This window comes from Syngnathus typhle, linkage group LG6, assembly GCF_033458585.1.
Source record: "Syngnathus typhle isolate RoL2023-S1 ecotype Sweden linkage group LG6, RoL_Styp_1.0, whole genome shotgun sequence".
NCBI classification, from domain to species: Eukaryota; Metazoa; Chordata; class Actinopteri; order Syngnathiformes; family Syngnathidae; genus Syngnathus; species Syngnathus typhle.
Window position 1 is genome coordinate 1,816,538 of NC_083743.1, and position 14,780 is coordinate 1,831,317.

The 14,780-nt window shown below is 53.7% G+C and overlaps 3 protein-coding genes and 1 long non-coding RNA gene across 7 annotated transcripts; 1 reads left to right on the forward strand and 3 right to left on the reverse strand.

Annotated features, from left to right (window-relative positions):
- Positions 1–108: 108 nt before the first annotated feature.
- rnpepl1 (arginyl aminopeptidase like 1) lies at positions 109–4,399 on the reverse strand. Of its 4 annotated transcripts, none has more exons than XM_061281056.1 (11): positions 4,236–4,399; positions 2,902–4,003; positions 2,416–2,567; positions 2,231–2,347; positions 1,915–2,150; positions 1,735–1,848; positions 1,409–1,521; positions 1,244–1,337; positions 937–1,170; positions 590–732; positions 109–508 (listed from the first exon to the last, which is right to left on the reverse strand). In XM_061281056.1, exons 2-11 carry the CDS (start codon positions 3,634–3,636, stop codon positions 284–286), a joined length of 2,163 nt encoding a protein of 720 aa, XP_061137040.1. In that variant the 5' UTR covers positions 3,637–4,003; positions 4,236–4,399; the 3' UTR covers positions 109–283. The 4 variants fall into 4 exon arrangements, with proteins under 4 accessions (XP_061137040.1, XP_061137041.1, XP_061137038.1 ...); XM_061281057.1 differs by lacking the exon at positions 4,236–4,399 and having other exon boundaries at positions 2,902–3,042; positions 3,178–4,216; XM_061281054.1 differs by lacking the exon at positions 4,236–4,399 and having other exon boundaries at positions 2,902–4,215.
- A 625-nt stretch (positions 4,400–5,024) lies between these two features.
- LOC133155575 (mRNA decay activator protein ZFP36L1-like) lies at positions 5,025–6,983 on the reverse strand. The gene is made up of 2 exons (XM_061281007.1): positions 6,824–6,983; positions 5,025–6,541 (listed from the first exon to the last, which is right to left on the reverse strand). The coding sequence occupies exons 1-2, from the start codon at positions 6,875–6,877 to the stop codon at positions 5,480–5,482; spliced, it is 1,116 nt and encodes a 371-aa protein (XP_061136991.1). The 5' UTR covers positions 6,878–6,983; the 3' UTR covers positions 5,025–5,479.
- A 1,322-nt stretch (positions 6,984–8,305) lies between these two features.
- Positions 8,306–10,047, forward strand: LOC133155598 (uncharacterized). The gene is made up of 2 exons (XR_009714701.1): positions 8,306–8,411; positions 8,482–10,047. It is a non-coding gene; the product is annotated as an uncharacterized LOC133155598 (long non-coding RNA).
- aamdc (adipogenesis associated, Mth938 domain containing) lies at positions 8,821–9,859 on the reverse strand. Its single transcript, XM_061281041.1, has 2 exons — positions 9,700–9,859; positions 8,821–9,292 (listed from the first exon to the last, which is right to left on the reverse strand). Exons 1-2 carry the CDS (start codon positions 9,799–9,801, stop codon positions 9,152–9,154), a joined length of 243 nt encoding a protein of 80 aa, XP_061137025.1. The 5' UTR covers positions 9,802–9,859; the 3' UTR covers positions 8,821–9,151.
- Positions 10,048–14,780: the final 4,733 nt, after the last annotated feature.

Sequence of the window (14,780 nt, forward strand, 5' to 3'; positions counted from 1 at the left end):
ACGCGGCCGCGCCAAATGGGCCCGTTCATCATCCCTTTCCACCCCTTCTGCCGCATCCTTCTCAACTTTACTGGAGCGGAAGATTGAGATTGAAAGGCCATGGATGTCTTTTGTGTGTGTGGTTTTTTTTTTTTATTGCAACAAACCAAAGTGGCCTTTCAGAAGGGGGACGCTCGCTTGAGGAAGTCTCGGAGGCGGGAACACGACGGAGCACAGCAAAACGGGGCCGTCGGATCTTGTTCGTGCCTCGGGCGGGGGGGCAGGCGGCGCCCCTCCGCCTCCCTCACGCCGACACATTGATATCCGGCAAGGAGGCGGCGGGCGACTGCGGGGCTGGCGCAAAATGCGCGTGCTGCTCCTGTTGCCCCCGCGCGATGATTTGCTGCAGCGTCCCTCGCAAGTTGGGGTGAAGGCGCTGCCGAGTGCGTCGCAACATGTCGGCGGCCACGGCGCGCATGGGGCCCGCCGACAGGTCCTCGTAGAGCGGCACCGTGTACATGCGGGACGTCTGCGGGGGGCACACACGCAAATGACGGCGAGTCAGCGCCGCTGAAGCTCCACAGAGCGGCGGCCTTGTCGGCGGACTGACGTGTTTTTGGAGGAAGGCGGCCAGTCTGGGGAGGTCGGCGTAGAAAAGACTCCTGACCGCCAGCTGCAGCCAGCGCACTTGAACCTCGGCATTCAGGCCATCCAACAGCGACGCGTAACGCTCACGCATTTGCCACATCACCTCTAAAACAAACAAACAAACAAACAAAGGCACCAGATTTTCCCAACATGTCTCAGAGGACGGACGCCAAAGAGCTGGGCGGGGCCTCGCTACCACTTTTTGGGATTTGCAGCCACGGAGCGCCACAAAGTCTGCCCCTACATGTGTGCATAATCACTTCACACACAAAGGGCGTGCATAGCCTCGCGTCACCTGCCGTGGCGTACCGTGCGGCAGTGGCGCGTGGTCCAGCATGCAGTCCAGAAACAGAACCACCTGGAAGGTGCTCCAGCCCGCCAGGTCCGAGACGGCAGCGGCCGACCCCCCGGTGTCGGCGCCGCGCCCCTCGGTCCACGCGCGGCACAGGTCCCGCGCCGGTTGGATCAGGGCGGCCCCCGCCGACAGGTCCGGCTGGTACGGGGGCGCCCCGCAGCCCGTCAGCCAGAGCTGGAAATCCACACCTGACGGAAAGCGGAGGGTGGGACTGAGGGGTCTCATTGTTTTGTTTTTTTTGCCCCCCCCACCCAAAAGTACCTTCCGTCTGCGCTGCTTGGGGAAAGGTCGCCAGGAACAAGTCCAGGAAATCCCGAGCCACCACGCTCTGGAACTTGAACTCGCTGATGTAGTCCTGTTGGCAGGAAGGCCTCGGGTGAGCGTGCGCGTGGCCGCAGACGCCCGCGTCTGTGTGCGTGCACCGACCCGCAGGAATCCGTCAAAGCGTCCGACGTCCCCGCACAGCGACGACAAGTAGGACACGAAGCAGAAACCTTTCTCGTAGGTGAAAAGATTGATCAAGGTGCTGGGATTCACGCCTGCCTTGACAAAAACAAAGACGCTTTTGAGGACGTGGAGTTGGAGCCAATCTATTGGCAGGCAGGCAGCCACGCAGGCAGGCAGCCACGCAGGCAGGCAGCCACGCAGGCAGGCAGCCACGCAGGCAGGCAGCCACGCAGGCAGCGCGCAAAAGAGTGCCAAAGAGCAAAGGCACGGCGACTCGGCAAGTTGAGTCAAACGGCGAGGCCTACCGGGCTCCAGTTGGACTTGCAGCCGAGTGACGGGGCTGCCGTCGCCGACCAGGCTCAGCTGTCGGCGCAGGGCGTCCAATCGCACGGCACTTTCCAGACAGGTGAAGGCGGCGCCTGAGGAGAACAGAGCGAGGGCTGAAGGCTGGACTCCAAGCCTTGGCCAGTTCCGGCGGCGCCTACCGTAGGCCTGGGCGGTGATCCGGCGCTGCGCGTAGGTGGCCAGGCCTTCGCTGAGCCACATCTCCTCCCAGCTGGCGTTGGTGACGGCGTTGCCGAACCAGGCGTGAGCGATCTCGTGGACCACGTCGATCAGGAGCAACTCGCCGCTCTCCAGGATGGATGCCACGATGAAGGTCAGGCAGGGGTTCTCCATGGCCACCATGGGGAAGGACGGCGGCAGGAACACCAGGTCGCATCTGCCCGGCCGCACGCATGCCCGCCCACATTTTCGGGAGCCCGTGCGCCTGGCCGCCAATCGCACCGCCGCACCACTGACCTCCCCCACAGGTAGCGTCCAAAGAGTCCCTCGGCGGCGCTCAGCCAGCGCTCCACGCTGCCCCCTAGCTTCTGGACGGCGCATGGCAGCAGACAGGGCTCGGCCCACACGCGACTCCTGGAGGGACGGCGCGACGGTGAGGACGAGCCAGGAGCCGAGGAAGGACGGCTGGGCCGTCCGGCTACCTGGGGCCCAGGTCGGCGTGTCGGAGGTTCCCGGCCACCAGCGCCACCAGGTAGGCGGGCACCGGCTCGTCCATGGAGAAGCGGAAGACGCGTTCCGCTTTGGAGTAGCAACTGCGGGACGCGCTCATCAAAACCGTCACATCGTCCGGGACCTGAGGCGCGCGTGGGCACAAGTCGCTGAGGTGAATGGGTTCGGGTCAGTGGGCCTTGATCAGGGGCGGCCACATTTTGGACAACCAGCTCATCGGCAAGCATCATTTCAATCGGAGAAATACGCCCGCCTCTCATACGACCCGTCGGCGTGGTGTGCGGCTGCCTCTGCGGCAAAATTGCTTGGGGACCTTCAGTATTGGCTCAGCACACTGGAAGTAGTGGTCCAAGTGGGTCGCGTTGCTAACTTAACAGCGCTCTTGATCGAAATCATTGGTTCCTTGTTATTCCGTCTCCTATTTTTTGCACGCACAGATCAGGTCGGGGGTTACTCACACGAATGGCCGCCGTGTACGTGCTCTTGACGGCCGGAGAGTCGAAGCACGGGAAGAAAGAACGATTGGACACAGAATGCCCTTGAGTGAACACCAGAGGACGATCTTGACCGCACGTCAGCTCAGCGTCCAACCACCACATCTGGAACACACACGGTACTGCGTTCGTGCCCCCCCCCCGTGTGTGTGTGTGTGTGTGTGTGTGAGAACGTGTCTGTGCGCTCATGAGTGCGTGTGCACATGCGCACGTGTGCGTGTGTTTGACGCGTGTTCTCACCGCAGGTCCGTCTGTGGCCGCGTACCTGATGGTGATCTGCATGTGCACTCCAACCATAACAAGTTCAGGTAGGTCGATTTTGAGGGCGGAGCCAAAGTCCGCAAAGGGCTCCAGGCGGAAGGCGAGGCTGGCGGGCTCTCGGCCGCCGCTCGTCTTGCAGTCGACGGCGTGGACCGTCAGGGACGGGTGCGCGTCCAGCACCAGGGTCCGAACTCCGGCGACCAGGGGCAGCAGGTCCAGAACCAGCCATCCGCTCATCTCCTTCAGCGCAAAGTTGACACGCAGGTCCAAGTGGAAGTGACGCAGACAGAAGTCCGCAAAGTTGGCAGCAGATGCCACGTCTGCGGGGGGGCGGCGCCTAGGCGAGGATGTGGGCTCGCCCGCGCAGTGGCCCGAGCCAGTGGATGGAGACTTACGGCAGCAGCACAGCGAGGCGGGTGAGGAGGTGGGCGCAGACATGGCACAACAAAGTCAGCAAACTAAGAGCAAGGTCAAGGGGAGCAAAAAGTCCCAAACCAAGATGACAATTAACATCATTCGCTCTGCCAAGAGTTCTAAACTCCAATAAGTTCAGACTCCACATTCAAAGTCAAATCCAGACGCACTACTCGAGTCCACTTGACAACAGAACCTGAGGGCGGAACTAGAACCGGAATTCGACTCGGAGGCTTCAATCGGACTGACAGCTCGCTAACTAGCAACGTTAGCATGGTGCACTCACTCCCGGGGAGTGCGTCCTGTCCTCGGCAGCTTTCCTCAGCTTGCGCGCGCTCAAGCCGCCGGCTCACACATGCAGCGGTGCCGTGCCGTGCCGTCTGGTTCGGTCCTCTCTTGTCCATTTCAACCTGGTGATCCTGAAAGGGGGATCCTTCCATCTGTGGTCCCTTCTCAAGGTTTCTCATTTTCCCCCTGCTAGGGGTTTTTAAGTTTTTCCTTGCCCTTTTGGGAGCTTAAGATCAGGGGATGCTTTGAGAATAATTGTCAATTTCTGTCTATGTGAAGCCCTTTGAGACTGCTTGTGATTTAGGGCTATACAAATAAACTTGACTTGACTTGACTTGACTTGTCGGTCAGGCACGTCGTCGACGTCGTCATCGTCGTCGTTCTGTTCCTGTCCGCTTTGTTTGTTTCGATACTGCCCGTCTGTGTTCGGGACGTATGGGTCATTGACAAGCTCGCGAGCCAGTAAACAGGAAGTAGCCAAGACAAAGTTTGTCGTGAACGCGAGGGGGGGCGCGAGAGCAAGAGCGAGCGCGGCGTTCAGGAACAAAGGGCGTCGTCATGGTAACCACCACCCTTTTTTAAGATCAAGTCATACAAAAAAAAACCAAGTATGAATACTTTCAAGTTGAACGATGGCTTTGTCGAGCCAACACCGTTTGTTCCAAATGTCTGCACGTAGTCTCTCTCTCTCTCTCTCTCTCTCTCTCTCTCTCTCTCTCTCTCTCTCTCTCTCTCTCTCTCTCTCTCTCTCCGGACTGCGATTTTTACGTTGGAATTGACGTTTGCACGAGCAGCGCACACACTTGCACCCCCACCTAGAGGCTACCCGTCCCCCACTTTCTCAGGCTCCCTCCATTCATTGCCAACATTAGCATACAGATGTTAGCTTGAAAAGAGAAAGCGGCCAGGCAAAAGGGGGGGGACGGGGGAGGGACGGAGGTCTGGGGTCATAGGGATGGGCCCTCGGCCTTTTTCTGGACCCCCTCCCAGCCCCACGCGCACACACTGTGAATGGTAAGTAGCCAGGGCTGCGGGAGTCTGTCCAAGTTGTTTTCTTTGATTATCACGCACATTCAATGAAATGCCAACACTCAACCACTACAAAGAAAACTGGGCGTCATGCGTTTCTGCTGTTTTACTATTTGACTTTATTCAACGGAAACGGTGTTGTTTTGTGAGATTGGAACACATGAAAGGCATTTTCACTTCATGTCACTTTGCAAAGATGCATGGAAGTCTATCAACGTGTACGTGTACGTGTGTGTGTGCGTGTGCGTGTCTTGGTCAGGGCAACCAGCACCGAACCGCAACACAAGAAATAAACAAAAGAAATAAATAGGACTTCATTTAGGAGAAAAGTACAAAATAAGATCAGCATAGGTTGTGTCGCTTCATGGCGCGCAAAAGCAACTTTTCACATTGGGCCGCCAAAAGCCAGGGTGTGTGCGCTCACCTATCGGCAGTCAGAAAAAGACAATCGCATTTTTAAAAAGCACCCGAAGGTGAAACAATTCACACGGGGCTACGGATCGGGCCAGTCACGCTAAACGGGCGACGGACGAGAAAGTCGGAGCCCCGTCTACTCGTCCGCAACCGACAGGCGGCTGAAGATGGGCAGGCGCCGGGCATCGCCGCCCGGCGACTCGCCGCCGCTGGAAGCCGGGCTCAGAGAGCAGGACGAAGCGTAGCCTTCCTCTGAGAGCGAGCCGGCCGAGGAGCAGCGCCGCAGGCCGGGGGGGCCGAGGGGCCCGAGGGAGGAGGAGGCCTGGGGAGCGGCCAGGCGGCAGGGCGAGCGTTTGGCGGCAGGCGCAGCAGGATGCGCGATAGCGGCAAGGAAACCGTGAGCCGAGTCGGCCGCCGGGTCGCTCTCGCCGGCGGGGAGGAAACCGAGAACAGAGTCGGTGTCGTCGCACTCGCCGAGGGCAAAAAAAACAAGAGCATCTTCTTGGGCCGGCTCGGTGGCGGCGGACAACGGGTAGGGGCAAGGGCGCAGGAGCCCCGGCTCCGGGAAAAGGGGCCACAGGAGCCGCGGACAACCCGAGGGCGACGCGGACCAGGCCCGGGACAGGCGGGGAGAGCGCGGACGGGGCGACCCGGCAAAGCTGAGGCTGTGGAGCAGGCCGGGCTTGGCCAGCTCCTCGGCGCCGTGGACAAAGTGGCAGCGGGCGCCGTAAGGGCAGAAGCCCACTGTGTGGAAGGTGCGGCACGGCTCCGTCTTGTACTTGGGGTGGCGGCTCAGCCCTCGCAGCTCGTCCACCCCGTGCGCAAACTGGCACTTGGCGTCGTACTTGCACGTGCCGCTCTCCTCGAAAGTGCGGCACAGTTCCGTCTTGTAGCGCGGGGGGAGGCGGGGCGAGGCTAGGCCCTGATTCAGCTCGCTGTGCCAAAGCCCGGGCAGGGGCCGGGCGGACGGAGGCGCCTCTTCGTCCGGAAGGACCTCGCCCTCCGTCACGCTGACCGAGCGGTCCGCCCTGAAGGGAAGGCGGGTGAGCGGCGAGCGAGGGAGACGGCCGTCCCGCCGCCACTGCGGCCCCCGAGGCGAGGAATCGTCAAAGTTGCGCAGCGTGGCGGGGCAGAGGGAATGGTGGCGCAGGAAGCCGCCGACCGGAGGCCGCGGGGTCGCCGCCGGGCTGGTGAAGTTCTGACGGCCGAGAAAGAACAAGACGGCGTGAGGCCTTTGGAAAACACATTCGGCGCTAGCAACTTAGTCATTCATTTGCAGCGAGCGCAGCGTTCAGCCTGACCCTACCTCCCTCCAAAGATTTGACATGGCACATGGCAATTTTTTCCCTCTTAAAAATGACCAAATTGAACAACATTGAAAGACAGTTAACAAATAATTAGTGTGGAATTTGCAACTTTCCACCACCGACAAAAACCTTTTTGGAACAAAACTACTTTGTTGCCGTGGCGTCGGACTCACCTTGCACGAGTGGCGCTCCACTTCCGCAAAGGGCGCCAGCGAATGGGACGGCATGTCGGAGAAGACGCCGCCGCTGCCGGTGTGGCTCCTGCTGCGGCTGGTGGCAAGCGCGCGTCTGACAACAAAGTTCCTCCACCATCTGCTGGAATCTCTTTAAATAGCTGGGGGAGCCCCCCCCCCCCCCACCCCCCCTGGACTCAAAACGGCCAACCTTGCCGTTGCCGTTTTTTTCCTTTCTTCCATCTCGTCGGGCGGTGGGTGGGTGGGTGGGTGGGTGTACTTGTTTTTTCAAGCCTTGAAATGTGCAGCTGGAAGTGCAAGTTGCAGACCATCAAAAACACAAGACATCCTTGCAATCAACTTGGGTCAATTTACTCTTTTGTTGAGAGTGAGGCAAGGCCAGTGTGTTTGTGTGAGCGTCTATTTTTGCCTGCGTGTTTGTCTGTGTGTGTGTGTGTGTGTGTGTGTGGGTGGGGGGGGGGGGGCGGGGGGCAAAACGTGTCACCTTGTCAACTTGTTCGACAACCTCTCCAGCCTCAACTTGTTTGTTTCCGTTGGCCAGTTGGATTTGAAACCACAAAAGCCAACCGACATGGGTTATCGCTCCTACGCAGTGCGCGCGCCGATGTTGGTGTGAGGTCGGAGTACGGAACCCCGAGGGACTCCACGAGTGGCTGTCGAGTCCCTTAAATGTTGCTCAATTTAAGATTTGAAAAGCGATCAGGGCGGCACCGGAACATTTCTGCGCGGTGCGGTGGCAGCACGACGCACCCTATGTACGGACAGTGGACCGGTTGGCCATCAATGACATCCTCATCCTTGTCGTGGCAGCCCCTCCTTCCCTCGTCACTATGCTGCACCCCCGCCGGCCGGACAAGAGGTCCATTGTCCTCCGGATGGCCCATATGTGGCCTCGCATGCATCTGGAGAAGCGCAGCAGTCTGACTTCTCTCACGTGACGTGTCCGTCTGCGTGGCTTTGCACGTTTGACCTAGCTAGCAGTGAAACGGCCGGCAAAACGGCTTCTTCTTCCACAATTGGAAATGCTGCTTTTGACCTCCTTGTGCTGGAAACGTGTCAGGCAAGCTTTCAAATAACTCTGCATGGGAGCAAAAAAGGGAAGTGTGTTTGTGTGTGCGGCTACGTTGATAAGTGCGGCTTTAACGACATAGACGATGTCCTCACATGGATCATCTCAGCAGTAAACGTGCTCAACGTGTGTGTGTGTGTGCGCGCGTGCGGTTAGCGTGTGGCAATATGTGAGCATTGACGGGTTAACGAACACAGCTGCCATCAGTTAGGCCGAGCAGGGCACCGTGCAGTGTGGTGGCGGTGGGGTGGATGTGGTTTACTCTACCACGCGCATGCGTGCGTGCGTGCGTGCGTGAAAACAAAATACACTGTTGCCTACGAGTGAGCCAAGTTTTTAAGTCAGCCATGTTTTTCGAGTGCTGCGTGATGGCTGAAAATAAACCAAATATTTGCAGGACGTCTATTTCATGCAAACACTTCTGTTTAGCATTGGTGAAAGCAAATTTGCTGGAGCAAATTGCCGTCGACGGGCCAATGACTCATCCAGAGTCACACTGTGAGTGGAAGCCAAGAGTGAACAATGCGGTCTTCCTTTGCTTTTTTGAAATAAGCTACGCCATTGTCAGGTTGGCTGACCGGATGGATGCAGGCGAGCACCAATGTCCACGTGGTCGCCTTGAACTCCAGCATGGGGATGGAAGCAGCAGCTGGGACTTCCCGTTTGGCCTCAAGGCTGCTGCCAGCCACGTTGGGAGGCGCCAAGCTGGTCCGCGCTGGTGTACCACGTGTTGTTGACGTGTTGCCATTTGTAATGTTTGTGTCGCCAGTTAGTGCCCCCCGGCGGGCACGATTGAAACAGCAGAAGGAGCGCGCGCACACACACACACACACACACACACACAAGTGGACTGCAGCATGCAATCATGACGTGCCCATCGTAGCTTTGCTTCTATTCTATTGAATGATGCGCTTGCACAATGTTTTTATTGAGGCATGATATTAGTTTCGAGAATGGACGAATGCAATTCAATGTGCATTCATTTCAATGATTTGCGACACGTGGTGACAGAATACCCGGGGGCTGACTCATGGTCCGGGGCTGACTCATGGTCCGGGGCTGAGCCATGGTCCGGGGCTGAGCCATGGTCCGGGGCTGAGCCATGGTCCGGGGCTGAGCCATGGTCCGGGGCTGAGCCATGGTCCGGGGCTGAGCCATGGTCCGGGGCTGAGCCATGGTCCGGGGCTGACTTAAAGCCCGGACTGACTGACTCGTGTCGTTTGATTTGCAACATTTTCTCAGCAGGTGGAGTGGAAGACTCCGCCGACATTAGCTCCGCCTCTGGCCATGCGGTTGAACTCGGCCACCGCCGCCTCCGTCTGCAGGACCCGCACTTGGACGCCCGTCGCAGTCACCTGGTCCACCGTGGACGCTGGAACCTACAAAGGGGAAAGCAGCAACAAGAAGGAATACCTGCATGGTGCTCGCACTTATTGCTTCATTTTGTGTTTGGAGAACATTCCTGAAAGCAAGCCAACATGCTGAAGGTGACTGAAACAGAACAACAACAACAACAAAGAAAACACATTTTGATGGCACGATAAAGTTTTGCAAATACGTTTGAACAATGAAAATCCTACTTTGAAACCCAACCCGAATATTAAAACCCTTACATTTTTGAAACCTTAGCCTAGTATCAAAGCTTAGCCAACTTTGAAACCTCAGCCAGGTTCGAAACCCTGATATGGAAACCTACTGTCAGTGGGATTTCGGTGAGACTTTGGCTCCAAAGAGATCGCTGGACGCTCTGTGGCCGCGGTTATTACTGTGTGCTCACGTCACCCACCTGCAGGGCCATGTCCATGCCTCGACCGATGAGCAGCAGGTCCACTCCGTTGTCCAGCACCTCCTGCAAGTCGGCCACTTGGACGCCGGGACGGTGCTGCATGGTGAGGAGAGAGAGAGGCCAAATCAGGTGACGTCACGAAAAGCGCGAGGAGCGGCGCGGAGGCGCGCGCGTAAGCCGAGCTGCCCACCTCGGTGCCGGTGTTGTGCTTGATTTGGTTCCCCCGTGAGATTTTGTTCCCCCTGCCGCGGGAGCGCGCACGCCTTTTTGGAAAGCAAAAACCGATGTCGTACGGCGTCGTACGGCGTCAGCACTACGTTGTTTTCAATAAAAAACATGAAGAACTCACGTTTGCGTCAGTCAATTTTAATTTTTATAAGGGATTATTCTCATTTGATGTCTTTAAATTCATCCGCGTTTTGCCATTGAAGCGGGGTGCGTTCAAAGACCAGTCGTACAGACGGAATACTCATTCATTCACCAAAAAGCAACAATATAATTATGTGAGCTCTTTGCATAAACCTCGATGCAAAGAAACTCCTCTTTTTGGGTTTACAAAGGAGACTTTAGTCTTAATTGTGATCATCATTCATCCATCCATCCATTTTATTTTATTACTCAGGTATTTTCAAAGCAAATTAATATTGTTGCATTTATTAATTTGCTTTAACATGACAGCGCAATATAATTAAAAGCTGACACGATAGCAATGTCAAACGTGTTCATTTAAGAAAAAGCCACACACGTTTTGTGATCAAATCTTTCATAACGAGAATGATTTGAGTGAATTGATTTGGATGAATAATTGAGAAGAAAGTTCAGTTCTGAAGGCTCCTTTTGTCCCAAGCAAAGTGACAGATGGTGGGGAGGGGGGATAAAAATTGTAACAAGAACTCTATAAAAAATGTCAAGTCGTGAGTATATGTTTACCCCCCCCCCCCTTTTTTTTTATTTTGAGAACGGTGAGTGCTGGACTCCAGCAGTTTTTCTTCTGTCTTCCTGGGGGTCCTTTCAGGTTATGTGGAAAATTTGAACAGGTTCCTTCATTCCTAGGCCAAATTACAGGGGGGGAACAAATCCTCACAGCTGCCCTGTGAGAATATGTTCCCCCCCCTTATTTTGAGAACGGTGAGTGCTGGACTCCAGCAATTTTTTTTCTGCCTTCCTGGGGGTCCTTTCAGGTTATGTGGAAAATTTGAACAGGTTCCTTCATTCCTAGGCCAAATTACAGGGGGGGAACAAATCCTCACAGCTGCCCTGTGAGAATATGTTCCCCCCCCTTATTTTGAGAACGGTGAGTGCTGGACTCCAGCAAATTTTTTTCTGCCTTCCTGGGGGTCCTTTCAGGTTATGTGGAAAATTTGAACAGGTTCTCTCATTCCTATGCCAAATTACAGGGGGGGAACAAATCCTCACAGCTGCCCCGTGAGAATATGTTCCCCCCCCTTATTTTGAGAACGGTGAGTGCTGGACTCCAGCAAATTTTTTTCTGCCTTCCTGGGGGTCCTTTCAGGTTATGTGGAAAATTTGAACAGGTTCCTTCATTCCTAGGCCAAATTACAGGGGGGGAACAAATCCTCACAGCTGCCCTGTGAGAATATGTTCCCCCCCCTTATTTTGAGAACGGTGAGTGCTGGACTCCAGCAGTTTTTTTTCTGTCTTCCTGGGGGTCCTTTCAGGTTATGTGGAAAATTTGAACAGGTTCCTTCATTCCTAGGCCAAATTACAGGGGGGGAACAAATCCTCACAGCTGCCCTGTGAGAATATGTTCCCCCCCCTTATTTTGAGAACGGTGAGTGCTGGACTCCAGCAGTTTTTTTTCTGTCTTCCTGGGGGTCCTTTCAGGTTATGTGGAAAATTTGAACAGGTTCCTTCATTCCTAGGCCAAATTACAGGGGGGGAACAAATCCTCACAGCTGCCCTGTGAGAATATGTTCCCCCCCCCTTATTTTGAGAACGGTGAGTGCTGGACTCCAGCAAATTTTTTTCTGCCTTCCTGGGGGTCCTTTCAGGTTATGTGGAAAATTTGAACAGGTTCCTTCATTCCTAGGCCAAATTACAGGGGGGGAACAAATCCTCACAGCTGCCCCGTGAGAATATGAACCCCCCCCCTTATTTTGAGAACCGTGAGTGCTGGACTCCAACTTGTGCTGTGTTTGTGGGGAAGCTACACATGACACAGACAACAGATGGGTAATTATGTCAGGTCTTGTTAACTAATGCATGTGATGATTAAGAAATATATTGAATTACACATTCGTTGTAAATTATTGTAAATGTGCTGCATTGTATGATCTTGCTTTTTTCTTTGTTTACCAGATTCAGTGTGACGAGTGTTGCAGGTGGTTCCATCTTGTATGTGTCGGGGAGCCTCCAACCGAAGGCTCTTTTTTGTGTACAGCATGTACAGAAATTAAATGCTAAATATTTGAAGCTTGCTTGAAGACCATTTTGCTTTTTTTTAATTAAAATTTGTATTTTTTCCATTTTATTTTATTATTTAAAAAAAAACCTTTTTTTTTTTCTTAATAAAGTTCAAAGTTATAATTTTTGATGTATGTTATGTGATTAAGAAACAAAGTTGTTTGACCAAAATAAGGCCAAAAAAATTGATAAAGTGCAGTAATAATGGTATCACTGCACAAATCATCAGAAAAAAACGGCTGGAGTCCAGCACTCACCGTTCTCAAAATAAGGGGGGGGAACATATTCTCACAGGGCAGCTGTGAGGATTTGTTCCCCCCCTGTAATTTGGCCTAGGAATGAGGGAACCTGTTCAAATTTGGCACACAACCTGAACAGACCCCCAGGAAGACAGAAAAAAAACTGCTGGAGTCCAGCACTCACCGTTCTCAAAATAAGGGGGGGGGAACATATTCTCACAGGGCAGCTGTGAGGATTTGTTCCCCCCCTGTAATTTGGCCTAGGAATGAAGGAACCTGTTCAAATTTTCCACATAACCTGAAAGGACCCCCAGGAAGGCAGAAAAAAATTTGCTGGAGTCCAGCACTCACCGTTCTCAAAATAAGGGGGGGGAACATATTCTCACGGGGCAGCTGTGAGGATTTGTTCCCCCCCTGTAATTTGGCATAGGAATGAGAGAACCTGTTCAAATTTTCCACACAACCTGAAAGGACCCCCAGGAAGACAGAAAAAAAACTGCTGGAGTCCAGCACTCACCGTTCTCAAAATAAGGGGGGGGAACATATTCTCACAGGGCAGCTGTGAGGATTTGTTCCCCCCCCTGTAATTTGGCCTAGGAATGAAGGAACCTGTTCAAATTTTCCACATAACCTGAAAGGACCCCCAGGAAGGCAGAAAAAAAATTGCTGGAATCCAGCACTCACCGTTCTCAAAATAAAGGGGGGGAACATATTCTCACAGGGCAGCTGTGAGGATTTGTTCCCCCCCTGTAATTTGGCCTAGGAATGAAGGAACCTGTTCAAATTTTCCACATAACCTGAAAGGACCCCCAGGAAGGCAGAAAAAAAATTGCTGGAGTCCAGCACTCACCGTTCTCAAAATAAGGGGGGGGAACATATTCTCACAGGGCAGCTGTGAGGATTTGTTCCCCCCCTGTAATTTGGCCTAGGAATGAAGGAACCTGTTCAAATTTTCCACATAACCTGAAAGGACCCCCAGGAAGGCAGAAAAAAAATTGCTGGAGTCCAGCACTCACCGTTCTCAAAATAAGGGGGGGGAACATATTCTCACAGGGCAGCTGTGAGGATTTGTTCCCCCCCTGTAATTTGGCCTAGGAATGAAGGAACCTGTTCAAATTTTCCACATAACCTGAAAGGACCCCCAGGAAGACAGAAGAAAAACTGCTGGAGTCCAGCACTCACCGTTCTCAAAATAAAGAAAAAGGGGGGGGGGGGGTAAACATATCCTCACGACTTGACATTTTTTATAGAGTTCTTGTTACAATTTTTATCCCCCCTCCCCACCATCTGTCACTTTGCTTGGGACAAAAGGAGCCTTCAGAACTGAACTTTCTTCTCAATTATTCATCCAAATCAATTCACTCAAATCCTTCTCGTTATGAAAGATTTGATCACAAAACGTGTGTGGCTTTTTCTTAAATGAACACGTTTGACATTGCTATCGTGTCAGCTTTTAATTATATTGCGCTGTCATGTTAAAGCAAATTAATAAATGCAACAATATTAATTTGCTTTGAAAATACCTGAGTAATAAAATAAAATGGATGGATGGATGAATGATGATCACAATTAAGACTAAAGTCTCCTTTGTAATATATACTCCTTGTAGCCTGTACCCAAAAAGAGGAGTTTCTTTGCATTGAGGTTTATGCAAAGAGCTCACGTAATTATATTGTTGCTTTTTGGTGAATTATTGAGTATTCCGTCTGTACGACTGGTCTTTGAACGCACCCCGCTTCAATGACAGAACGCGGATGAATTTAAAGACATCAAATGAGAATAATCCTTTATAAAAATTAAAATTGACTGACGCAAACGTGAGTTCTTCATGTTTTTATTGAAAACAACGTAGTGCTGAAGCCGTACGACGCCGTACGACATCGGTTTTTCGCTTTCCAAATAAGGCGTGCGCGCTCCCGCGGCAGGGGAAACAAAATCTCACGGGGGAACCAAATCAAGCACAACACCTGTCTCGCGCCAGTCCCACGCGCGGCTGCCCCCGGGCCAAACTTTGCAGTCCTTGTAGGGCGCCGCCGCCCCCTTCACCGTCATGCGACCCCAAGACAGCGACACGATCTCCGGCGGCGACGACATATGCTGGCCGGCTTGCTTGTTCGCTCCGGCTGGTGAAACGCCGCCGCCGCCGCCCCCCACACGAACATAGACAAACTGGTAAGTTCATTGTCTAGGCCAGGGGTGGGCAAACTACGGCCCGCGGGCCACATCCGGCCCACGGGACCGTTTAATCCGGCCCGCCAACCCTGAACAAATTGTATTATTAAACTTTTTTTTTTTTGTCATTTTGCCTGCAATGACTGCGTTTCCCCAGTAGATGGCGAAGCGCTCGCCTGCGCATTTACTACCGGAAGCCGTGTCAGAAAGCTCGGTGCACACTCACAAGTGCGTGTACGTACTCAG